Raw genomic sequence first — 26,785 nt, 5'->3', positions numbered from 1 at the left:
TGGAGGGAGCACGTACGCCATCAAGCATGGGACTAATTGGGGAGGTTCTTGTCATCCGAACCCGGCCTGTAGTAGGCACTCAATAAATGCGTGCTGTGGGAGCTGGTTAAATGAGACACCTACGTGGAAAGGCACAGCCCCAGAGGAATCATAGGCCTGTAATTGCTTTTGGCTGGATTAGGCTTCCCGGCCACATTAGCCTCCAGTTACTGTAATGGGCAGAGAAGATTGAGCAGGCCCTGGGGACTCTTCCATGTGCCTGCCCCTTCCCCATAAAAGAAGAAAAGCCTCATTTGTGGCTCAAAATAGGCCAAGTAGGGCTGAATCTGACCCAGAAGGAGGCTCCCAGGGGCCTGCTCACTTCACTTCCCTGCTGAACAGAAGAATTTTAGTAAATGAGGCAGCTTTGAGTTTCCTCCCTGCAAGAATATTTAACATCATACACGGGCAAGAGCCCCATGCAGCTGAGGCTGCACCTGGCAGCAGGGCCTCCACGAGGCTGTGGACTCCGTTTACATCCTGCTTCATGCAGGCGGACCGCTGCCAAGAAAAACAACTCCATAAACAGGCCCTTTGGCCTAATAAGGGTCCATTCCGCCCCCTTGTGGGAAAGGCTTGTGCTGGCCGAGTCTGAAGGTGACATGGCTCAGCCCAGTTTAAATTCCATGAGCCCCAGGTTCTCCATCCATGCTCTTGAAAGAAGCATTTCAAGTCAACAACCCAACCGTGAGGAAATGAGATAACATGCTTTGTAACTGGAGCGGCCCTGTGTTCAGGACAGTTATTATTATGGCTCTTACCGTTATTATTGTTGGTTTGGCCTTTATAAAAGAGAGATGCTAGGGGAATAAATGGATTTTAATAAAGCAAATGTCCCAGCATTCACCGATGTGGTGTTTTAGATGCTTATGACCCATCAGGTTTGGGGGGGCGGGGCGGGTAAATAACGCTACGATATCATTTCACAAAGCCTCAGCCATCACCATTAAAGCACCGCCATCTCTGCAACAGGCAGGTGGCCAGACTCAAATGCAAAAGAGGAAGGGCAGGCACTGGGGAGGCAGAGATGGACGAGACCCAGTCTGTGCCCTCAGACTCCAGCGGGAAGTAACACTGCAGTCACGCGTGATGGGCTGCCCGGCACGGGGTGGGAGGCAGCTGAGAGATCTGAGCAGATCTGAGAAGGCTTCACAGAGGTGACCACTGAGCTAGATCCCGAAGGAGGGGCCAGAGATCAACAGGTGGAGAAGAAGGGAAGGGCATCCAAGCAGAGGGAACAGCGTGGGCAAAAGCAGAGGAGTGAAAGTGACGGTGGTGGTAGGTTCTGATCAAGGCAAATGGTTGGGAGCGGTCAGAGTGAAAAAGGCAGATGTTATCAAGGTTAGGAGGCGAGAAGGGCAGAGTGGCAGGTGAGATCTGAAAAAGTAAATTGAGCCGTAGTAGCCGTATTCATAACAGCAGAAAAGTGGAAACAACCCAAATGTCCATCGGCTGATGAATGGATACACAAAATGTGGTACATCCACACAACGGGATATTGTTCAGCAATAGAAAAGAGGTGAAAGTGATACATGTGACAGCAGGGTGAACCTTGAAAACATTCACACTAAGTGACAGAAGCCAGACACAAAAGAGCACATGCTGTATGATTCCGTCTGTATGAAATGTCCGGAACAGGCAAATCACAGTGGTTGTCAGCACAAGTAGGAAATGGGAGAGACTACTGGTGGGCGTGGGGTTTTTCCTGGGGGTGTTGAAAATGTTCTAAAATTAGATTGTGGTGATGGTTGCACAACATTGTGAATATTCTAAAAACCATTGAACTGTATACTTTAGATCAAAGCATTTTGTGTCATATGAACTCTATTTCAAGACAACTAAATAATATATACATGTTTTTTGAACAATTACTGTTTTACTGAAGTATAGTTGATTTACAATGTTGCGTTTGTTTCTGGTGTACAACAAAGTGATTCAGTTATACATATTCTTTTTCATATTCTTTTCCGTTATGGTTTATTACAGGATATTGAATATAGTTCCCTGTGCTATACAGTAGGACCTTGTTGTTTATCTATTTTATATACAGTAGTGTGTATATGTTGATCCCAAGCTCCTAATTTATCCCTCCCCCTCCCCCTTCCCCCTTTGGTAACCATAAGTTTGTTTTCTATGTCTGTGAGTCTGCTTCTGTTTCGTAAATAAGTTCATTTGTGTCATTTTAGATTCCACTTATAAGTGATATATGGTATTTGTCTTTCTCTGACTTAACTTCACTTAGTATGATAATCTCTAGGCCCACCCACGTTGCTGCAAATGGCATTATTTCATTCTTTTTGTGGCTGAGTAATATACCACATCTTCTTTGTCTATTCATCTGTCAGTGGACATTTAGGTTGTTTCCATGTCTTGACTATTGTAAATAGTGCTGCTGTGAGCATTGGGGTGCATGTATCTTCTCGACTTAGAGTTTTCTCTGGATATATGCCCAGGAGTGGGATTGCTGGGTCATATGGTAGCTCTATTTTTAGTTTTTTAAGGAACCTCCATACTGTTCTCCATAGTGCCTGCACCAATTTACATTCCCACCAACAGTGTAGGAGGGTTCCCTTCCTCCACACCCTCTCCAGCATTTATTGTTTGTAGATTTTTTAATAATGGCCATTCTGACCTGTGTGAGGTGATACCTCATTATAGTTTTGATTTGCATTTCTCTAATATTTAGCAGTATTGAGCATCTTTGCATGTGCCTATTGGCCATCTGTATGTCTTCTTTGGAGAAATGTCTGTTTTAGTCTTCTGCCCAGTTTTGGGTTGGGTTGTCTTTTTTTGTTATTGAGTTATATGAGCTGAAAAATGATTACTTTAAACACACATGCAAAAAGTAGATTGAGATCAGTCACAAAGGATGTTAAATGGCCTGCGTAAGAAAGTGGCAGCACATGGCAGAAGCACTCCTGGAAGAAGGTTTTTCAACCGCAGAGAAAATTGAAGAGCTAACATTTATTGAGTTCTTGCCATGCACCTGCCAGGCCCCTGTTAGGCCTGTTACATATATTAACTCATTTAATCCTGATCACAACTCCATGACGTAGGTCATATTATCCCCACTTTACAGATGATGAAACTGAGGCACAGAGAGCCTAACTTAATTCAGGTCACCCAGCTTTTAAGTGGCAGAGCCAGATCAGAAACTGAGGCAGCCCAGCTCCAGGTTCCTTGCTCCTAACCACTGTTCTATATTAGTCACAGACTCTCAGAGCCTGAAGGGACCATAGAGGGCAGCCCAGTCCAAGCACCTCATTTTATAGGCGCCCCCAAAATGGAATGTAACAGTCTACAGATTTTTCCAACACACCTTTATTAAGCCCAGGCAGGTAAAGTCAGCATGTCATACAGGCAGGCAGAAAACATTAGAGAGTAGTGGAGACAGTAGCCAACTGGGAAGGATACACACCACCTAAAAAATTTATACTCAGCTCCATGGGAGGTGGTGACAGCCAATACTAACACATCCTTAGGCTTCATTCTACTTGAGGGACACCAGTTTGCAAAGCTCTGGGACTCTGCACACCATCCCGCATCCTGAGTCCCATGTACAAAGCCTGGCTTGGACAGTTGGACAGTTCACACCATCAATGAAACGTTGAAACCCTGGACCCCTGATGTCAAGTTATAATAAGCAGGTGGTTTCACCGTGGCTCAGTCACCCTCCGGAACTTAAACAAGAGGTTTCTAGTCAAACCGGGCCATGTTCCCAGGGGGACTGCCGCTGGTGTAGGGTCTTGAAGCCACACCACGTGTGCTGCAGTTCTGGGCAGCTCGGTGGGGTGGGAGGTAGGAGGACAACCCGTGATTATCACTCATAGATGGGGGAAAACCATCCTGGAGAGCAGAGCTTAGAATTGTTTAATTTGGCCCCGAGGATGAACCACAGGGAGACAGATGGCAGCACGGTGTAAGGAAAACTGTCCAGCCTATACAACGTTTAAAGGGAGCTTCTCCTGAAAGGCAGTGATCCGGCCGGAATGGCCGCCCTTAAACAGGGGTGTCATACAGGGACTCAGAGCCAGCCCGAGGGTTTGAGTGGATGGCTTCAAGATGACTGTGTCTGTGTGCCATTGACACTTTGCTCACTGTGTTCTGTCTTCCAGCTGGTCATGCAGTACCTCTACTACGGTGGCCCAGAGTCGCTTCTCATTAAAAACAACGAGATCATGGAGGTAAGGAATCCGCTGTGTCATTGAGTGGGTGGCACGCACGGGCGGTGTCTGGGGGGAGGCTGTGCTGGGTCTTCACTTGGATGCAGGCTTTGGGGTCCTGCCTGCCTCCTTAGATCTCCCAAGGGCTTCTCATCAGAGCCCCTCCCCCGGAAGGCTGGGGCGCTGGGGGCGCTAGTCTGATCCCTTTCAATAGCAACTGAGTGAAGCTGAGTGAAGCCCAATTTTAACTGGCTTTGGCGGGTGGAGGAAAGGAAATTTACTGAAGAGTCTGAGGCTAGCGCTAGCTTCAGGCACAGCTGGGGCTCAAATAGCATCATCAGGAACTATCTTTGACGACTTCTCCCTTGTCATTTGTAAGAGAAATAGACGGTCTGAAAGCATTCCTCAAATCTCAGCACGTCCACTGAGGCAGAAGCCAAGAACCAGTTACAAAGCTCTCCTGGCCTCACTCAGGCCCCTCATTCCTGCAGCTCCCTGGCTCTCCCTGTCTCCTGTCCACCTCTCGTAACTCTGCCTCTTCTGCCCTCCCTGCTCCTTCCTAGAAGTGGAACTCGTGTCAAAGCTGGTAGCTTTGAACCAGAAGCCAAAATCACTTTGATATTCCAGAGCGAGAGAGCCAGGAGCCCATTCAGGTGCCTGAAGCCCAGGGTGGCTGATGAGAGATGTCAGAACACTATGAGTTGTTCAAGAGGTGACACCACATGGTGGTTCAGACATGGGCTCTGGGCCAGACTGGGTTCAGATCCAGGCTCTACCCCTTCTGAGCTGTGTGATCTTGGAGCAGTAATTTAACCTCTCTGATCCTCAGTTTCCCAACCTGTAGAATGGGGATAACAATATCTACCCCATTGGGTTTTGAAGATCTTAAGAGTTTCTGTTTGTAAGGTGCTTACTACAGTGCCTGGCTCGTGTCACAGGGGCTGTGTGTTCACTGGGGGCCATTTATCCTTTTGTTCTTACTCTGTGAAACCTTCTGTGGTCACTCCCCCGCCCCCCAAAGTTACTCTCCTGTCTCTCTGGACGGCTCCTCTGACTCGTCACAACCTCAGGACTAAACTACACTCTGAGGACTCAGACTCTTTTGTAAACCTTTTTAAAAATTATTTTCAAATTGAAATAATGAACATACATTTCAATCATGTAGATAACACAGAAGAGCTTTACAGTACATAAAAAGCACCTCACCCAGCCACCCCCCACCCCATCCTCCCAGTCCTTTCCCCAAAGGCAATCCCTTTGAACTCTTGCTTCAGCCCTTTCTTCCCCTCCCCAGAGCCTCTGTTCAGCATCTTCCACGGCCAGGTGCCGTGCTCAGGGCTGGAATACAGCAGCTATGCAAAGGGACAGAGATGCCTGCCCTCCTGGTCTCTGGAGAGGGCGACAGGCATGACATCATGTCTGGTGTGAGAAGGGCTGTGAGGAAAACTCAGACAGGGTAGGGGGGCCGGATCGTGATGGAGGGAGGAGTCCTGAGGTGACATGTGTGTGGAGACATGGATAAATGGAGGGAGTGAGCCACATTGATACCCACCTTGCGGAATAAGAGCGTCACCCTTATTTCTGGATGTAACAATTTTAGGCATTTCTGCTTGACCTCTTGCTGTAATAAATGTAAATTTGATTCACTTCGACCCCACCCCTCCCCCCTGCCATCTTCCCCTGCAGTTGAATTCTGTCTCTGAGTCTTTAGTCCTCTAATGCCAGCAACAGCTCTAGTGTAACCTTCCAGCTTTAGAGTGATGTCCGACACTTTATTCCCGGTGCCTTCACCTTGGGTACCGCTGTGGGAGGTGAAGAGTTTTCTCACCATGGGCGTTGCTTTCCTTCCACCTCCCAACCTCTAACAGGCTCTTTTCATGGTTTTTAGCTTCTGTCTGCTGCTAAATTTTTCCAGCTGGAGGCTTTGCAGCGACACTGTGAGATTATCTGTGCAAAGAGCATCAATACCGACAACTGTGTGGATATTTACAACCACGCCAAGGTAATCGATCCCGTTCTCGCTTCCCGAGCACCCCCCGTGCCCTGACGCGGGAGAGACTTTCTTTGCACACACTCTGAGTCCGGGTAGAGCGCGGATGCTGGGCCTGTGCATTTAGGCCAGCCGTCATCACTCCTCCCAAGGTCTGCTTCCTGCTTAGAAGAGATGTCTTTCCCTTCATCTGCCCCTCCAGAACACAATGAAAGCAAGCAAGCAGAAGTTTCAAAAGCAGTCATTCTCAAACTGTGGCATGCGTATGAGTCACATCGCAGACTCTGATTCAGCGGGCTCTGGGGTGGGCGCTGGTCCTGCGTTTCTAACAGGCTCCCAGGTGAAGCCTCTGCTAGCTGGTCTAGGCCACACCTTGAGCAGCAAGCTTCTCGAACAGTGGTTCTCCAAGTGTTGTCTCCAATCCAGCAGCATCAGTATCAACCAGAAACTTGTCAGGAATGTATATTGTAGGCCCCACCCAGACCTGCTGAATCAGAAACTTTGTGAGTGAGGTCTGGCCGTCTATGGCTTCCCAGGCCCTCCAGGTGAGTCTGGGGGTGTTCACAGGTGAGAACCATTATGCTAGAACTGAGGTTCCCAATGCTGGCTGCACGGTAGAATCACCTGGGCACTCACTTAAAATCCCCATGCCTGGTGGCGCAGTGGTTGAGAGTCCGCCTGCCGATGTAGGGGACACGGGTTCGTGCCCCGGTCAGGGAGGATCCCACATGCCGCGGAGCGGCTGGGCCCGTGAGCCATGGCCGCTGAGCCTGCGCGTCCGGAGGCTGTGCTCCGCAACGGGAGAGGCCACAACAGTGAGAGGCCCGCGTACCGCAAAAAAAAAAAAAAAAAAAAAAAAAAAATTCCCCATGCCTGGGACCTATCACAGACCAATTCATCAATCTCTGGGGGTGGAGCCTGGAAAAAAGGTATTTTTTTCATAGCTTCCTGGGTGATTCTCAGATGTGCCAAGATTGAGAACAGGCTGTCAACCCTAGAGAGGTCCAAGGATTCCTCCTACTCAGGTGGCCCCAACACCTGGGGAGACATTTGGAATCTCGGTGTGGCCCTTCACCCCAAAGATCTCTGCAGGGAAGCCCAGGAATCTGTATTTTTAACAGGCTCCCAGGGCAACCTTTGTGATTTCAGCCCTAAGGCCAGTCTTCACTCCAGTTTCTGGAGTAAAATCAGTGAACCACCGATTTCATCCAATTCACTTCACAAGTGGGGATACCGGGACCAAGAGAATTAAAATCGTGTGTCCAGGTGCCACTTCATTTTGGTTCATGCGCTCAGGACAGGGGGATTAGCATCTGCTGGGAAGAAACAATGAAATAAATTAAGATCAGGAGTTAATTTAAAACAAAGCACTCTTCTTTGGTATAACTGGAGCTCAGTACACATGCCTCCCACATCCACGGTTGTAGAGTGACAACTGATGTGAATAATGGTTACTCTGCTCGTTGTGAAAACACAGGTTGCGTTTGAGATGTTATTTTCTGTTTTACACCAACATTCCCTGAGTCCTTCCCAGGTGCAGGCCTCTGTGCTTAAAGCTTTTTTAAATCCTCACCACAACCCTTTCATTAGTCCCATGTTATAATAAGGAAACTGAGGCACAGAGAGGTGAAGTAACTTGCTTAAGGTCACACAGCTATTACAGAGATTTTTTTCCATTGTGGTAAAACATACGTAATGTGAAACTTACCATTTTAACCATTTCTAAGTGTACACTTCAGCGGTATTACGTACATTCCCACTGTTGTGCAACCATCACTGCCATCCATCTCCAGAATTTTTCGTCTTCCCAAACTGAAAATCTATACCCATTAAACACTAACTCCCCATTCCCCCCTCCTCCCCAGCCCTGGCAACCATCATTCTACTTTCTGTCTCTGTGAGTTTGCTCTAGGTACTTCATATAAATGGAATCATATGGTATTTGTCTGGCTTATTTTTGAGGCTGGCTTCTTTCAGTTAGCACAGTGTCCTCAGGGTTCGTCCATGTTGTAGTGTGTGTCAGAATTTCATTTCTTTTTCGGGCTGAATGATATTCCATTGTATGTATGTACCGCATTGTGTTTATCCATTCATCCATCAGTGGATACCTGGGTTGCATCCACCTTTTGGCTCTTGTGAATAATGCTGCTGTGAACAGGGGTGTGCAAATATCTGTTCCAGTCCCTTCTTTCAGTTCTTTGGGATATTTGCTCAGAATGTAAACCTAGATTTGCCTCACTCCAAAGCACAGGTTCTTCCTTGTGTTTATTGTCTGGCCTAATAAATGTTCAAAATATTTGCAATAATCCTTGCAATAATACTCAAAAAAAGATTTTCTGATTGCTCATCAGAAAATCAAAAGGTTCAGTCAGGCTACTCTCTACCCACACACACTGGATGTTTGGGTTAAGTCAGGGTTTTACCAAAATCTGGTTTCTTGGGACACAGCAAAAAAAATTTTTTTTTAAATCTTGAACTGGTTACTTTGCAAAAAGTAACCAGAGAAACTGGTTACTGGCATCCAGAGAAACTCTCTACCCAGGAAGGGGCCCAATTAGTCTCACGGTCCTCTGCCCCCTCCCCTGGCCATTGGACACCCAGACTGCCCTGTGAACCCCACATCCACAGTGGCTTTGCCGTGGCCTATCTCCCTGGCAGCAAGGCCTGCGTTCCACAGTCCCATTTTAATAACTTCAGGCTCCTTGGCAGGCAGCTTCTGTAGCTCTCTTTTTATTTAATAACACACCGGATGCAACGTGAGCCCGGGCTGGGAATACATTAGTGCTACAGGCTTGGAACACCTATGGCAAAGAACTGCCTCTTTCATGGATGTGCCTCTGCAGCCAGAGCTTGGTCTTTTGCAGACGCCAGCCTCTGTCTGCCCTCCCAGGCCTCATCCTGGAATGTTTCCAAGGTCAACGCCTGCCCTTCCTGACACTTGCATGGAGAACGGGACAATGCCAGCACCCCTTGCCCTTTCTATGTGCCGCTTCCCCTGTGCTGTGGATCCTGCAGCTCCCGCTAATGATAACCTGCCACGTGGATTCTGTTACTGCCAGATTGTGCTGCATGCTGAGGCTAGTTTAGTAAAAGAGACAGAAAAGAAACCAATACTCGGTTTGGAACCCCAGGAAATGCAGGCGTTGAGATACTAACAGCCATGCTTCAAATGTCAACAAGTTCTTGGCAACATTACCTCTGTTCTGCACCTAACCATTGGAGACAGCTGTGGAGTTTTCCAGCCCAGAGGAGAAGCCTAGCCCATAAATGCATGGCTTCCTCATCTTTCTTTTGCTAGCAAAGCTGTCCCGAACTATTCAGTCATGAAGAAGAGGCCCTGGAGCTTCTGATGGCCCTTTCAGGGTGTCTTTCAACTTGAGAATAAGAACAAGCTGGTTCATCAGATTGAATCTAAGCTAACGCAGTAAGCTCAACGGGGCACCGTGATGGGAAGAACATGTGTTTGGAAACCAAGGGATTCATTCCCTAGTGTGTATTGTGAGCCCACTGTTTACCAGGAGGTGTATATACATCTGAATAAGAAATTAGTAAGATATGGTCTCTGCACTTGAAAAAGGTACTGTCTAGGACAGGGGTCAGCACACTTCTTCTATGAAGGTCCAGATAAGTATTTTCACAGAGGCCATGCTGTCACTTTGATCCTACTCAATTCTGCCATTGTAGTGAAAAGCAGCCAGAGACAATATGTAAATGAATGGATGTGGCTGTCTCCCAATAAAACTTTATTTACAAAAACAGGTGGTGGGCCAGATTTGGCTCACAGGCCTGTAGTTTGTCAACCATTGGTCTAGAAGGTGAGAGGTCTGGTCCCAGTTCTGTCTGTAATTAGCTGTGTAAAGGTAGGCAAGCATCTGATACATACTCACCATTCAATAAATATCACCAAATATAAATGGAAGTACTTATTGTGCTTATTCTTCTCCAATTACACTAACTTGTGATGAGAGACCCCCCTATACAAAGCAAGTGGCTAGGTGTGGTAAGGGGAGAGGGTCTCTCTCTGTCCACAGAATCAGAGATAGGCAACTCTGAGCCTTAGTTTCGCCACAGGTACAATGAGGCCTTTTCTCTGTGACTCTAAAAGGAGGGTTCATTTTGAAAGAATGAAAGCATTCCTAAGAACTCTTCCAGCTCCAGGATGCTAGCATCTCTGTGAACATTTGTGTGATAACAATCCTGCCCACCTGATACAGCTCACCAGGCCCCCTAAGCCTCTCAGAGACCACAGAATTACCTGGTGTGTCCGTGTCCTGAATGCGCAGAGCATGGCACCCTCCAGTTCACACCCCCTCATTTTGTAGCTTGGGAAACTGAGGCCCAGAGAAGTGATTTGACTTGCCCAAAGTTGCACATGATTTTTATGAAGATAGGTCATTGACTCAGTGAATTAGCACATGGTGTCAGTGAGTTCGAGGTACAGGCTTGGGGGAGTTCCCTAGTGGCCTAGTGGTTAGGATTCCAGGCTTTCACTGCCGTGGCCTGGATTCAGTCCCTGGTCGGAGAACTGAGATCCCGCAAGCCATGTGATGCAGCCAAAAAATAATAGTTTTAAAAAAAAGAAAAAAAGGTTACAGGCTTGTTCCTTCTATGGGCCAGTTAGCTGAACTAGGTTCCATAGATACAGTCAACTCCTCTTATCCCAACCTAGGCACCTAGGTTGTCCACGTGGGTCCCTGGATTTAAATGAGTGAGATGAGGGTAATAATTATGAATAGTTTACATTTAGCATGCCAGCTAACATTGAGTGAGCACTGACTACAATGAGCCATTGTTCTGAATGTGCCATGTATTATCGCATTTAATGCCAGTGACAGCTTATTAGGTAGGTATTATTATCTTCCCCCATTTTAGGGACAGGAATATGGAGGCACAGAGAGATTAAATAACTTGCCCAGCAGCAGATGGCTGGAAGTGGCAAAGTCTGGATTAAAAACTCATGCAGATTCCAAAGCTCCCTCCCTTAGCTCCCTTCCTAACCTGCATCCCCTAAGTGTGACAGATGACAACTCTGCCATCAGTTATGTTCCACTCAATCCCCTCAACAGGTCTATGATGCAAGTGACATAGTTCCCATTTTGAAAATGAGGAACCTAAAGCCAGAGGCCAAGTGACCCAGCCCTGGTCACATATTCAGAAAAGTGGGGGAGCCTCAACTTGATTCCAGGTGTCCCGCTCATTCCACCATCGCCCTGTTGGCGCTGCCTCATCGTAATTCCACCATTCCACATGGGGCAGCTTAAAGTGCATCTCTGGCTTAAGGACAGCATATTGGGGAGTTCAGAATGGTAAATTCCACATTTAGATAATTTAGATAATTTAGCATCTAAATAAAGCAGCAGGATATCATCTCAGGGAGCATCCAGCTCATTGCAAAAGAGAGACTTACAAGCTTTGAAAACTGTAGAAAAGGTCTGAATACGGACACAGCTGACCCTCGTATGCACATTTGCTTCTGCATCTCAAACAGCACACTTCCACCAAGCACGCTTCCACCAAGCACGCTTCCACCAAGCACGCTTCCAAGGTTGAATGGTATCAGGCCGGAGGCAGTGCATCCTAATGGTTAAACACACAGCCTTCAGGACTTGAGTTACCAGGGTTCAGCTCCTGGTTCTGTCCTTGACATGTGTGAATTGTTGTCAGCTACTCCCTTGTCTCACTTTCCTCATCTATAAATCGAAGGTGGTAATAGTACCTGCCTCAAGGAAATGTGAGGACTTTGAGATGATGCACGTGAAGTGCCTGGCACGGTGCTCAGCACATGATATGCTGTCACTCAGTGTTTGCTGCTGGTGTCACTACTCTGAGAATTAACTGTTCATTCATACATTCAACAAATCCATATTGTGTCTACTGTCTACCAAGCCTTCTTCTTGGGCTTGTAAAGTGAGGCAGGTCAGTCATCCCTTCCGTATTGGTTTAGTCTGTCAGGAACTATGTCTCTCTTATCAGTTTCTCAACCTTGGCACTACTGACAATGTGAGCTGCGTAATTCTCTGCCAGGGGGTCTGTCCTCTGCATGGTGAGGTATTTAGTGGCATCCCTGGCTTCTACCCACTAGATGCCAGGAGTACACACTCCATCCCTGCCCCCGAGTTGTGACAACCAAAAATGTGTCCAGACTTCCAGATGTCGCCTGAGAGACAAAATCACCCCTGGTCGAGAACCACTGCCCTAAATACAGGGGGTAGGTAGGCAGTGCCCACTCATAGGATGGTTGTGAGAATTAAGTGAGCTAATTGATACTTGTAAAGAGATTAGAACTGTGTCTGCAACTCCGTCAGTGTACCAGTTATCTGTAGTGGAGCAAAGAGACTCAAAACCCAGTGTTAGTACATGAGTTGACAGCATGGGTGGGCTCTTCTGATCTCAGCCAGCCTTGCTTCTGAGGTCAGCTGGCCGGTTGGCTGTGGCTGGCTGTGCTGATCCTGGCTGGGCTCTGTCGCTGTCGGGTCAGTTTCATGTGGTTGTTGAAGCTGCAAGCAGGCTAGCTCAGGCTTGTTTTTGAGGCAGAGGCAGGGTTCTGAGAGAGAGCACAGAAGCACACATGGCCACTTGAAGCCAGCTCAGAGCTGGCAACTCTCACTTCAACCACGTTCTCTTGGCCTGAGCAACTCACAAGGCCAAGGCAGGGAGAAATGGACTCAGCCCTTTGATGGGAGGAGCTGCAAAGTCACATACCCTGGGTGTGAATACAGCAAAGGATGCAGAATCGGGGCCACTGTCGCAGTCTACTTTAACAGGTGTTCGCCATCAACACGTGTGAAAACAGGTGCTTTCAGAAACATAACCATCTCCTGCTTCTTCTCCACTCTCCACAGTTTCTTGGAGTCATGGAGCTCTCAGCATATTGCGAAGGCTACTTTCTCAAAAACATGATGGTCCTCATCGAAAACGAAGCATTCAAGCAGCTCCTATATGACAAAAATGGCGAAGGGACGGGCCAGGATGTGCTCCAGGACTTACAGAGGACGTTGGCCATCAGGATTCAGTCAATCCACTTGTCATCTTCCAAAGGTTCTGTTGTATGAAACGTCCAGTCCAAAGAATGTTCCCCGGGGACTTGCCAGTTCTGCTGCTGCATTGACTTCACACAAACATACGAGTCTCACCTGGCGTCTGTTTTTGGCTGGGCCAAGGAGCTGCTTTTCCTGCCTCAGCTGCTCTTGAATAAGCAAATACAGCTCTCATGAGCTCCTGTTGAGAAACAAAGGACATGCCACTGGCCTGCAGGTCAGATTACGGCTGGATCCAGAGCTGGAAGGCCAACGTGGGACAGCCAAGCTGACCTCATCTGAAAGCACCCCTGGGGCAGTTGAACACCCCTTGCCAGGGACCGCTATCCAGCAGATAGACTGAGAACTAAAGGTCGTTCAGGTTCCAGGTTGACAGTTGGAGAACTTCACTGCACCGACCCTGAAAAGCATTATATTTATTACACATTACCTTAGTAGCTGCAATTCCGCAAGAGTTAAACCATGGTAGCAAATTGGTGAGACTGTTACCAATGACGAAGACATCATTTGGCATATTTTTAGGGGTGGGAACTTTTTAAAATGTTCATAAAAAAAAAACCCAAAACAGGGTAGCCTTGTAGTTTAAAATATATTTCTAAAAGCTTAACAGTTCATTTTCAACTGGATTGTGTTTAGGGATCTGTGTTTTGAGATTTCTTTTTTTAAAGATACAGTTGCAGGTCTACACTGTATAAACATGCATCTGAGAAGATATTACTATATTCTGCACAAGGTGAAATAATAACCTTGCCTTAGTGATCATGGTTACCCAAAAGAGCTGCACTGCCAATAATTAACTCAATAGTTGAAAAAAACCTGCATGCTAATCGTGATTTCGGGGTGAGAATAAAATCCCCCCACATAAAAAAAAAAAAAAACATGCATTTGCATGGGCCTGAACCTGTAAAATGTTATGTTTGTGCTTCATTTTTGCCAAGGTAAAAATGTCCCATCACTTCTTGCTAAAAGTCCATTTGGTGAAACTAACATATCCATTTCCTTTCCTAGTTAGGAATGATGCTGGGATGCTTTTGCAGAAATGTGTTCATAGATGATGCTGCATAGGGGATGGGGGGGCACGTCAGAGAATTTACTATTAATCCCAGAGTTTCCTCTGTATTCTCAGAAGATGTTCATAGTTTGTTACTAGCCAGAGGATATGACTATGTTAGATTATTTTTAAAGATGGAACATGTATGATAGGATGGATTCTTTCTGTATTCTGAGAGTGTACAGTATAGGGTTATCTATAAGGAGAGTTTATGTCGACAGGGTTCTGTTTGCTTTGCCATATCTTATAAGCAAAAGAGATTAGTGAAGTGCCACAATATTCCAAATAATTTTTGAGTCACTGCCTTTTTTTTCTTGTCCTGTCATTTGAAACCTAGATAACATGCAGTAAAAACTAGGAGAATGACTCTTACCCTTTAGGATGGCAAAGTTTCGTTGACAAAACTATTTCCTAGCATGCCTTTGGGAACTTGTGCGCAGACCCCAGAGTCTAAAGGAGCTGCTGTTCAAACGTTGTACTAGCTCCCTGAGCCATTGTTCAGAGGACCAATGTCAAGTCGTATTTCATAGGTATGACCCATGGAGTACTCGGGCCACATCTGTCTACAGCATTGGCTCTTCTGTGATGCTGATACACAAGGCCTCTCTTCCACTCGGTCATTTGCAAACCTCCCCAGCCCCCAGCATCCGATGAGGAAGGGGAAAAAAAAACTGCCTACAGAGGAGTCCAAGTCACAGATACACAGCACATCCTGAGTCATTGCTGTCTCTCGCCTCCTCCTGTCCGAGATGCTGCGTGGATGTTTCCTTAACCGCGACTGACTTCCCTGTGAATGTCTGATGCTAGCTCTGGGCCTCTGGGCATTGATTTGTACAGTGGCAACTCCTGACGGGCTTCTGTCATAGTTTGGTGTGCTTTCTCTGTCATTAAAAGAAATGATTTTCCCAAGCCGTGCATTGTTTGTATGGTACCCCACAGTTGGAGCCTGAGAACTTCACTCAGTTAAGAGATTGGAAAATGTGACCCTGCAGAAAAAAAAAAAATCAAGGGAAATGAAGATGCTAGATAAAAGATGGTTGCTCGTGTTGCTGACTGCCTTCCACTCTGCCAACTAGAACTTGGCTAACCAAGCTCTAGTCCCCTGGGTCTGCAAACACCTCTGGGTGCCACCCTTGGATTTCCTTCCCATCAGGCAGAGGACATACAGGTGCCGCCTGTCATTGCCTTTTGCCTCCTGCAGCTAACTCGCCTGCAAAGGATGGAGTTCTGTCATTGTGTGCCTTGAAGCTTTTGGGGAGCGGGGGAATGAAGAAAAACAGGTTATCTCAACCTGGCATGTCCCGCCCCAAAGGGCAGCATGAAGTGATGTTTGTGGATGGTGGCAGCATTCTGGGATTAGGGGTGAGGGTCATGGAGGGACAAGCAGCTCTCCCCTTGGGGGTCAAACCGAGTCCCCAGCTGGTCCCCTCTGGCTCCTGACCCAGCCTGGGCCCAACCCAGGCCTGGTGGAGATGAATACCTCTGGCCTAGCCACAGAGGCCTACAGGAAGCCAGGGAGAGGTCCAGGCAGCCCCTGGAGCCCTGGGCCAGTGAGGCCTGGTCAACAGCTGACATCACAAGCACCTCTGGCAAAGACTGATCACCCCTGCTTAGCAGTCGAGGTCTGTTTCTTCTTTAGGAAGCAACCCAAGCAACTGAGTGCCAGGAACCAGAACTCAGAGTCAGGCCAGGAGAACAGAAGGTCAGTTTATTTTTGACTGTGCATCACCCCCTGTGTATCCTCGGAGTGAATAAGGCATGTGATGTGTTCCTTTTGGAAAGATAAAGCGTGTGCTGTGGCATTTGCCTTTCACTTGTCGGATAGGGGGTTTGTCCCTCTGTTCTTAGCGACTGCACAAGGGCCCCTTAGCATGGGGGGGTAGGCGTAGGTGGGGGAGCCTACCTTCCTGCCACGTAGCTCCCCTGCGCCCCTTCCGTTCGCAGTGGAAAACCAGAAGGCTCGTGTGCCTGCAGCCCCGGGAATCAACGTGAAGGGCTTGACTTGGCTTCTGCTACCCCCTCCCCAACTCAACGTGGGAAGGGTCTTATATACACCATGCTTGGGTGCCATCCGTTCTCCCCAAAAGAAGGAGGATTCTCCACCCAAAATAGAGATCAAGGTGTGAGCTCCCAACACAAGAGGGGCCCAGGCAGAAGCTGGAGGAAAGTGCAGTCGGGCCTCTACCAGAGTCTCTCCACCCCCGGGACTCTGGAGTCCTGTGACTCTTGTAGCTTGCGTTTCTTTCCTGGGAAGCCCCAGGCAAAAGTGTTACTCCAGCTGGGTGATATGTCATCCAGAGTTGTCTCATCAAAGCTGTTATCACACAGCGCTTACTAACCTCAGGCCTCGTGCTTTCAGGGTGGGTGAAAGGTAAGGATCCTAGGCAATTCTTTGAGGAAAATCTCCTCTTTCACCCATCTTGGGCTCCCAGCCTTCTTCAGAATCCAGTGCGCAGCTCCCCCGACCCCTCGCCCTACGTTCGCCAGCTTGAGTCACATATGAGTGGTCAGAGAAGTGTTCACAGCCTCCCACTCCTACCTCCCCTTCCCACCCGCCCCGACGTGGACACCACCCCCCACCCCCACCCCCGCCCGCCCGCTAGCAGACCGTTTCCTGAGCTTGTCAGCTTCAGCGTTCAAGTCGGGGAGAAATTCACCCAGCCCTTCTGTGCAGCGCCCACTACTGGACGTCAGGCTCCAGTGCAGGCCTGAAACCTTCCCTTTCCCAGCTGATTCAGCCCCGGACTCACTTTGAAAACAGTGGACAGGTTATTACGCCATCTAGTTTTCATTTTCCTCTTTTGAGAAATTGGGTTTAAAAATAACTAGTGAACAGGGTTGTTGGGAGGATTAGAGGAGGTATTCTGTACAGGGCCTCTGCTTGTAGTAGCGGAGAAAAAGCGTTCCGAATTTCTAAGACTGAGCAGAGAGGAGAACGTGATGACTCACACGAGGAAAGGAAGGTTAATGATTTTACCATTCATTTCTAGAACTTTTTTTTTTTAAATTTTTTGGCTGCGTTGGGTCTTCGTTGCTGCACACAGCCTTTCTCTAGTTGCGGCGAGCGGGGGCTGCTCGTTTTTGTAGTGCGCGGGCTTCTCATTGCGGTGGCTTCTCGTTGCGGAGCACGGGCTCTAGGCGCGCCGGCTCAGTAGTTGTGGCTCGCGGGCTCTAGGGCGCAGGCTCAGCAGTTGTGGAGCACGGGCTTAGCTGCTCCGCAGCATGTGGGAACTTCCCGGGCCAGGGATTGAACCCGTGTCCCCTGCACTGGCAGGCAGATTCTTAACCACTGCGCCACCAGGGAAGTCACTTTCTAGAACTTTCTACGGCAGAATTTCCCATGGTGGTTTGTGATTCTCTGAGTTTTGTTGCTCTTCCAGGCGACGTGGGGAAATTGCCCCCCAAAAATTCTATTGCCAACCTCGTTCCTACTACAGTGCCTTAACACAAAGTCGGTGATCAAGAAATGTGTAACTTACTGGAAGCCAAGTTCAACTGGATTTCCTTTCAGATAAATACTCGATTTCCTAAGTACTAGAGTTGCAGGGGTTTGCTCTCCCAAACTCCTCATCAACTCAAGAATGTGAGACTCACGTTTGTGACTCATATGACACAAGGCCCCAAAAATGACCGGGCAGGGAACAGACTCATTGGGGCCAACTCTCAGTTCAGGTCTGGCGACCAACACGCTTTGGGGAGGAAGTGAGAGTCATAAATTCCCAAATGAAACAAACTGCTGGATGTCACCACCAAAAACACCCTGGATCTCTGTCCTCGCCAAGTCAACAGCTAAGCTCAGGTCCTTTGCTGCCACTTCAGTGTGTGGACACTCATCCCCAGTCCCTCCACCAGGAAATCTCCCTGGTAAGACTTCATGCCACCCCTGTTCCTCCGCAGCTGGCCAATGCCTTGAATAAAGTAGCACGTGCCTTTGGACAGGGCCGTTACAGAAGCTGGTAGGATGCCTATTTTTTCACCATCTTAAAATATAACCCAGCACATTTTAAACTTCCTGCTTCACAGGAAAAAAAAAAAATTAGAACTCAAACTCAGCAATCACATTGCACATTAGTTCCATTCCTGATGAGGCAGTCAGATAACGAGAACCCTGCAAAAGGACACGTCTCCAAGTTTAGCTCTGAATATGAAAAGTCAATCTGTCCACGTGAATAGGCAATTAAAAGAGGTGCCCTGATGTCACTGATACGTTCTTTGGGTGTTGCTTTTCAGAGTTAACCTTTGGATGAGTTCTGCATTTTAATGCTGTCTCAAACCTCTGGTACTAAGCTGCAGGTGGGATAACAGAGGGGCTCTGGGCTGGGTACCAGACCTCACCTGTGGGCTCACTGCTGCCATCAGCTACTTGGGTAACCTTGACTGGGCCTCTTCTCCACCCTGGACCAGTTTCCTCAACTCTAAATGGGAGTCCTTCTGAGATGATATTCTGTCACCTAGACCGGCACATGTCACACACACTCCTCTTACTACATATATATATTATATATTACATATATTAGAATGGTGGTGGCGCTGTTTAGTGTGATAGGACATACTGGATTGCATCCAGGATGACTTCAGTAAAGGGACCTCAGTGTATGATGATGTCTTCGGTAAAACAGATGGGAAACCAAGTAAAGCCCTACAACCCGGGTCCGAGGACATTTTACTCTGAGGATGCATCTCACCAGATCACAGCCTCCTGACTACCATCTCCTTTTGTTTTTCTCACTTTTTGTTTTTAAATAATTATAGATTCACAGGGAGTCACAAAGAGAGTACAGAGAGGTCCTGTGTACCCTTCACCCAGTTTCCCCCAATGGTAGCATCTCAAGTATCTCTAGTATAGCATCAAACCAGGAAGTGGACGTTGGCACAATGTGAGTTTATAGCTCTGTGCCATTTTATGACGTGTGTAGATCTGTTTAACCACCACCACCATCACTGTTCCATCACCACAAAGATCTCCTTCGTGCCACCCCTTTATAGTCACTCCTACCCCCTTCCTCCACACATACCATCCATAAGCCCTAGCAACCACTAATCTGTTTTCCATCTCCATAGTGTTCTCATTTTGAGAATGTTATATAAATGGAACCATACAGTAAGTGGCTTTCTTCACTCAGCACAATGCCCTTGAGATCCATCCAAGCATGTTACATGTATCAAGAGTCTGTTCCTTTTTTATTGCTGAGCAGTATTCCCCGGTGTCTCATCTCCTTTTTACCTAATGCTCCAGCACGTCAGGAAGTATGGCAGTGAGACATACTGCCATACTCTGCCAGAGAGGCTCTGGCAGCTGCCTCTCTGGTCAGAGATCCCAGAAAACAATTCTGTCTCCTGAGAGCTGGACATGACTGCCTCACCCTGCAGCATCGAGGAATGTCCCATGATGTTAGTCCTACAATTCAGTGTTGGTGATGGATCACGGAGGTCCACTGCTCTCACTTGGGCTCACCTGGGCCTTTCAGCTCTGCGGTAAGGTCCTTCTATGATTGACTGACTTTTCCAAACATCTCACTGATGGTATTGGGAAAGGCTTCTCACACTCACTCTGTATACATATCACTGGGGATCTCGTTGATATGCAGGTTCTGACTCAGTGGGGCTGGTTCGGGCTTGAGAGTCAGCATTTTGAACAAGCCTCCAGGTGATGCTGAGGCTTCCGGTCCAGGGCCCATACTTTGAGTAGCAAAGGTGTAGAGTATAGAGATTCATCTCAAAGACTTTCTCCTGCCAGACCAACCTGTGGCTTTTGTCCTGTCATCTGGCCTTTCTGGAATTTCAATCTTGTGGATTATTACGAGCCTTTCTTTCTGACCCAGACCATGAAGACGTTCTAGCCATGTATCTGGGGGAATCATTTCAAATTATATTTTTCTAGGTGGTTCTGCATTATGCCTGAGGAATTATTCTCACAGAACTCCATACTACCCTCACCTTTTCCTGGTAGTATTTAGACCCTGCTTTGGCTCTAAATCAAATGTATTTATCGCACAGGTATTTACTGATGTCGTAAGCTGCATAAGGGACCCTCCTCTCTGCCATCAAGTACCCAAACTCTCCCCCTTTTCTTTTCCCTTTTTCCTTCAGGGATGGCAGTAGAAGGAAAGGAGAAAATGCTTCTTTATTTTAAGGCTGTTTTATGAGGCTTCTTGCTGTACTCAAGAGACACCCTGGGTCTCAGGAGGATGGAGAAGGGAACAATCAAAGACAGCTGTCCCTTCTGTGTTCGCTTGAAAACTCTTTGATAGTGGAGAGAGATGAGTGACACATCTGGTTCAAATGGCTGCCGGGTGACCTTGAGACTTGACAGCATGTGCTGCAGGGGAAGGAGGGGGTAGGATTTCACGCTTAATTACTCCTCTTTCCTTTCCTTGTCAAGGGAATGAGTGCATGATTTCAATACTTCGAAGGAATCACTCTCATATACTAAATATTGTGATTGGAGGTGGGGGGAAAGCTCAGACACCGTTTTCTGTTGAACACATAGTAAGAAAGTACATGAGCTTCTGTTTTCCTAGCAATTCCTTGGACCAGGGAGTGACTCCCTGCCCTAGAAGTGTGAGGGTTTCAGTTAACCATTAAATTGAATGTAAGTCAGGTGTGTGATGTGGTCACTTAGGAGAGTTAATTTGGCTGTAGGCTACGTCAGTCGAAGCAGGATCACTGGAATGAGGCCGTGATGGTTCTCTCTGCTCCAGAGAGATCCCCACTGGAGCTGTGCGTTCAGTTCAGGGCCGGGATGAATCAGGGTTCCCAGCAGCAAGCAACTCTGACTAATGACTAACTAACTAACTCTGAGACAAAAGGGGATTTATTCAAAGATATTAGATGATTCATACAATTGTTGAGAGGGCTAGAGAAACCATTTTAAAGGCGGGGCTTTTAGGAATAACATAAACTGTGATACAGAAAAGCCCTGATGATATCATTGCTGTCACTGCCACCACCAGATACAACGAAGGCAGAAATCAATAATGGCAGGTCTGCAGTTACCAGGAGGTTGATTTCTAAGACTGCTGTGGCCGTGAGCACCAATACCATTCCTGCATCAGGAACTCAGCCTGCTCGAGAAGCTCAATGCTTTCACCTCCACCTGTAAGAACAGAGTTTCACCTCAGTGTATCCCACTGGCAGAACCTGGGTCATGTGACTGTGTCAGACACAGAGGAGGTTGGGAATTTCAGTTCTTACTGCTGCGTTAGGGAGACAGGACCTACACCATGGGATTTCTACAAGTATAGAAGGATGATGGGTAGCCATGAACATGACACATGTCCCCTTCATTTAATGAAGGTCACAGAGAAACTGCAGCCGCATCAGAAGGAAAGAGCCAGAAAGTGAAAGAACAGCTGAAGAAAATGGGATGTTTGGCCCGTAGAAGAGAAGACTTGGGTGACCATGGTGGTTGCCTTTAAATAGGGGGAGAGATTTCATAGATAAGAGGAATTAGCCTGATTCAGTATGGCCACAAGGATTAGAGCTGTCCTAATGATGGACTCCTCAAGGATTCAGACTTCATCTAAGCATAAACAAGAACTTTTAAAAGTCAGATCAAAGCCTTCCCAAGACTGAATGACTTCTCTCAGGGGGTAGTGAGTTCCCGATCACAGGAAGCATTCAAGAAAATGCTGGTCAACTGCAAGCAATAAAGCAGGGTAGAATTTAAAGTTCTCTTACAAGTCAGGGATTTTGTCATTATTAGTTCTCTCCTTCTGATAGTAATCATCCATTTGGCCTCAGAAAAGAAATCAATCTTGATAGATCTTATGTAGAATTTGTAATGACCTCCCAGCCTTTGCTTTTTGCCAGGGCTGCATTGTATTAAAATCTGCCACCTATTTATCCTCATCCAGTTAGTGAGGCAGCAGATCTATTCATTATTATTACTTATCTAATACAGAAGGAAGAGAAATGTTCTATAAAACCTCACCAGCTGGCAAGAAAAAAAGTAGCTAGAAGTGATTCAGTCACTGAAAAATGGGACTTCTTTTTATAAAGGAGAAAAAAGTGGATTTCAGTAAAGTAATCAAGTTAGGGAGGGCCAGTTTTGAGAGTAGAAAGAAATCCAGGTATGTGAAATTGCATGTGTCAACACCACCCCTGTTACGCGTTTTTTAAACCAGACTCAACAGAGAAAAACCATGAGTGGTGCGTTAGTTTGGCCACAAGTGCCTGGTGAGTGAGTTCCCCTGTCAGCCTCAGTCTTGCCACCTGCAGAATGGGAATGCCGCTGCATTGACAAAGCCAGAGGTGGAGAGGCAATCTTGCAGTAGTGCGGGGGAGGGGGTTCTGTCAAAATGCAGAACGCAGTGTTCACCAAGGTCTGGACAAGCAGAGAGAAGCAAGAGGGAAACTAGGGTTTGTCCCTACCCTGGAGCTGGCCGCCTCCAGTCTTCTCGCTGATTGGTTAAATCCACCTCCCCCGCAGCCTTGGGTCCCCAAAGGCCAGCAGGTGCTCTGTCAGCCATCCAGCCCGGAACAGCCTGACAGCCCCCCTCTTACTACACTATTGAGTTTGAGGAGTCACCCACTAGATTCCAGTTTGATTCATGACACCCTCTTGACAGCCTCGTTCCCCGGAGCCCCCAGGGGCTCCTGCTCCGAGCTCTCAGGTAAGGAATCTTACTCGGAGACTGTGAGCCACTGTCACATTTCACTCCTGAGGCGATGGAAGCAACACCTGAATATGGTGCCCCTGTGTGCTGCTTCGATGTGACTGAAATATCATTTTCAATGCACGAGAGAGTCGTGTGTTTCCCATTCCTTTATATTTCGCGTTCCTCTTTTATATATCTTTGCAGAAATTGGTATGACAGGACAGGGCTGGTTTTAGAGAATGACTTCTTGACAGGTAAAGGACCACCACAGGGCAATCGTATACATTCCTACCATGGAAAGATACTCTGCAATGTGTGTGTGTATATATATATATATATATATATATATATATATATATATATATATAGGAACAGGTAAAACCCAGCATTGTTCTGACTTGGACAGAATAGTGAGATCTAACATTTATGGAGCTTTTATCATGTGGCAGATACTGTACCAAGTACTTACATGCACTATCTCAGTCCTCACTGCGAATCCTACTTGATAAGGATCTGTATTTCCATTTTACAGATAGGGAAACTGAGGTGCAGAGAGCAAGGCTAAAAGATAAGTGCAGAGCTGGGCTGTGGATCTGGGCTGGTCTGACTTCTAAGCAAGCCCAGTCCTCTTGCTTTATTGCGTCCTGTAAGGAGAGGTGGGGAAAATATGATGCTTCTCTCTTGTCCACTGCTTGAAAAATGACCATTCAGGTAACTATTCAGAAGTGGAAGATAAAGCCTTATGGGCTAAGACAAAGGTTAATCGTGTGTACCTATGGTGAGCTATTAGGCCAAGGTCAGCTGCCTCTGGATGTAGTTTTTTTTTTTTTGGATGTAGTTTTGTTGTGAGTTTTGTTTGGGGGAGAAAGGATTGTTGAGTGCTGTAAGGGTTCCATTCAGATCAGCCAATATTTAACGGGTATTGATTCCACGGGGGACAGAGATGAGGACGATGCATCCCTCAAAGGTGCTCCCTGACACACAGACACAGCCTAGGTACTGAGTTGCTGCCAGGCTGACTCGGTGCAAAGTGAGGTGGTGGGAGGTTGTCAGACAGCCTCCGAAGACCCACCACCCTGTCCAAGGACCCACCCCCCTCCACACCTCGTTGACAGAGGGGTCACCAATTATCATCACTCTCAGCGAGGCGATGGGTCAAACAGGAGACGTGATTGGTCCCCTGTGCCTCTGAGTCCGCCCCTTTCCCAACTCAGATTTTGGGCTTCTGTTGGGCCAGGGTCCCACTGACCTGAGTTCTCAGCCTTGTTGACAAATAGAGAAAGCAGAGGGGGAATTTCCCTAAAGGCTGACTTCACCCCCAAACAGTGACTCAGTGATGGGCATCACTTCCCCAGGGGCATACACCTAAGAGGCACCTCCTGGACTCCAAGACTCTGCTACCTCGGGGTGCAGGGAGCAGAGTATGGTTGTGTTAACTCAAAGCGGGACGTAGTCCCCTTTCCAGGCACGGGGAACAACCTGAATTTGGGAGGTTTGGGTTTTAGTGTCTTGTTAGAGCTGAGAAAGACTTCAAAGGCTCAGCTGCTTCTTAGAGCTTTATAAACGAGGAAAGGCCCACAGAGCCAGCAGACGAAGGCCCCCTTTATTGCCTCTGAGGCTGCAGAAGAAGGCGTGCCCCGTGGCCCAGTTCCTGCAGTGCAGCAACCAGGCTGCTTATTTTGACTTCCACGTGGAGGACAAGAGACTTGTTTGCTTCCTGTTGCTGAGACTGCCCTAACCACAAATTTTGCTCTCAGTTGCAACCTTTCAGAAGCACCTCAAGAATAAACCACCAGAAACTCCTCACACTTACACAGGCATTCTAATTTTTTCCTGGTTTTTGTTTGTTTTATTGTGTTTCTTTTAGTAGATCAGCTTGAGCTGAAACACGGTTCTGTTTCTCCCATTTTCTGCTGTACATACAGCATCTTCATCCTCAATACATCTGTATTCAGGGGAACAAGAGTGGATTGAGAAAGCCCAGGAGGTACTTTTTTCTTTCTTTCTTTCTTTCTTTTTTTTTTTTAAGCAAAATCGGGAAATAAGTAAATAGCTGTGATGTCCAGGCAGTGGAAAATCAGGACATTGAACAACTTTGGTTCAGCGGTTCAGGGCTGAGCTGTAGGCAGGTGTCCTCAGTGCCAGCCTGGGGTTAGACGGACCGGCCTTTTTTTCTGACTTAGTTGCGCACACCGCAACGGAGAGTAGCCCCCGCTCGCCACAACTAGAGAAAGCCTGCATGCAGCAACGAAGAACCAACGCAGGTAAAAATGAAAAAAAAAAATTAAAACAACCCCCCCCCAAAAAAGACCCAGAGCAGCCAAATAACTAAATAAATATTTTTAAATTTTTTTAATGTTTTATTTGTTCAGCTGTAATAAGTCTTTTTTTTAAATACATTTATTTATTCATTTATTTTGGCTGCGTTGGGTCTTTGTTGCTGAGCGGAGGCTTTTCTCTAATTGCGGCGAGCGGGGGCTACTCTTCATTGCGGAGCACAGGCTCTAGGCACACGGGCTTCAGTAGTTGTGGCGTGTGGGCTCAGTAGTTGTGGCTCGTGGGTTATAGAGCACAGGCTCAGTAGTTGTTGTGCACGGGCTTAGTTGCTCCGCGGCATGTGGGATCTTCCCGGACCAGGGCTCGAGCCCGTGTTCCCTGCATTGGCAGGTGGATTCTTACCCACTGTGCCACCAGGGGAGTCCTGTAATAAGTCATTTTAAGACCTCTGTGTTCTCAGAGACATTTTCTTTCTTTCTTTCTTTCTTTTGGCTGTGTTGAGTCTTTGTTGCTGCACACTGGCTTCGTCTAGTTGCAGCGAGCAGGGGCTACTCTTCGTTGTGGTGCGCGGGCTTCTCATTGCGGTGGCTTCTCTTGTTGTGGAGCACGGGCTCTGGGCACGTGGGCTTCAGTAGTTGCGGCACGTGGGCTCAGTAGTTGTGGCTCACGGGTTCTAGAGCGCAGGTTCAGTAGTTGTGGCACATGGGCTTAATTGCTCCACTGCTTGTGGGATCTTCCCTGGCCGGGGATCGAACCTGTGTCCCCTGCATTGGCAGGTGGATTCTTAACCACTGCACCACCAGGGAAGTCCCTCAGAGACGTTTTCTGATAGTCATTTGTGCATCACTTTTTTACTGCCAATCACTTCTCCCCCGACTAGAGGTGTGAGATATTTTTCAAGTCCGCTGCAGAATGTCTGGTCAATTACCTTCCCTGCTGGGTGGCTTCTTTCCTGCTGTCTCTCACCAGGGGCATATTGTGAAGAAAGCTTTGGAACACCATATATATAAGCAATCATCCTTTCCAGCCACCTGTTTCTGCTGACAACTTTAAGAATTACCAAGCATTAGGTATAAATCACTCCATTCTGGGGAGAGATGACACAGAAAGCTAAGGGCGTTTTATAAAACCACATATGCATGCTTGAGATTTGCCAAAAGCAGCTTGTGTTCCATGTGGGACAGACAAGCCACTCAAGGGGCAGGAGCAGAGAAGGGAATTGAAGGGAGGGAAGTGTGATGGCTTGAAAGAGGATGTTTCAAGGGTACATGGGCCAGGGGGGGGGGCTGACAATCTCAAACATCTTCCTTAGAAATGTCCTTTGAGAGCATAAAAGTTAAAACAAGAAACTACGATGTGTACAGAATGCCCTAAACTCCTAGGATTTCAGCCTTTAGATTATGTCTCTACATACCTATTAATGAAACATGATCTCTTTGCTTTTTGCAAAATTGCTTTTTTGTAAAAGCAATTCTTTTCATCCAAAGGAGATCAAGGCCCTGCCTACAATGCAGCGTAGGGAAGGAGTACTGATTAATTATCCGGATAAGCCACAGCCAACCTCCCCCAGCCCAACCACCTCTGCACACAAGCCATCATCATGGACTTCTCCAAAAATATCTGACCAG

General features: G+C 47.3%; 1 protein-coding gene across 3 annotated transcripts in view; it reads left to right on the top strand.

Annotated features, from left to right (window-relative positions):
- Positions 1-15,189, top strand: part of ABTB3 (ankyrin repeat and BTB domain containing 3) — a 307,341-nt gene extending 292,152 nt beyond the window's left edge. For all 3 annotated transcript variants that reach the window (XM_060164684.1, XM_060164683.1, XM_060164682.1), the window contains 3 exons: positions 4,155-4,223; positions 6,091-6,204; positions 13,035-15,189. In XM_060164684.1, the coding sequence (XP_060020667.1) occupies positions 4,155-4,223; positions 6,091-6,204; positions 13,035-13,244 (393 nt within the window). In that variant the 3' untranslated portion in view covers positions 13,245-15,189. The remainder of the gene's footprint in view (positions 1-4,154; positions 4,224-6,090; positions 6,205-13,034) is intronic.
- The last annotated feature ends 11,596 nt before the right edge of the window (positions 15,190-26,785 follow it).

Source organism: Lagenorhynchus albirostris, chromosome 11, assembly GCF_949774975.1.
Source record: "Lagenorhynchus albirostris chromosome 11, mLagAlb1.1, whole genome shotgun sequence".
NCBI classification, from domain to species: domain Eukaryota; kingdom Metazoa; phylum Chordata; class Mammalia; order Artiodactyla; family Delphinidae; genus Lagenorhynchus; species Lagenorhynchus albirostris.
Note: the sequence above shows the minus strand (reverse complement) of the source record. Positions and strands in the feature narration are given on the sequence as shown.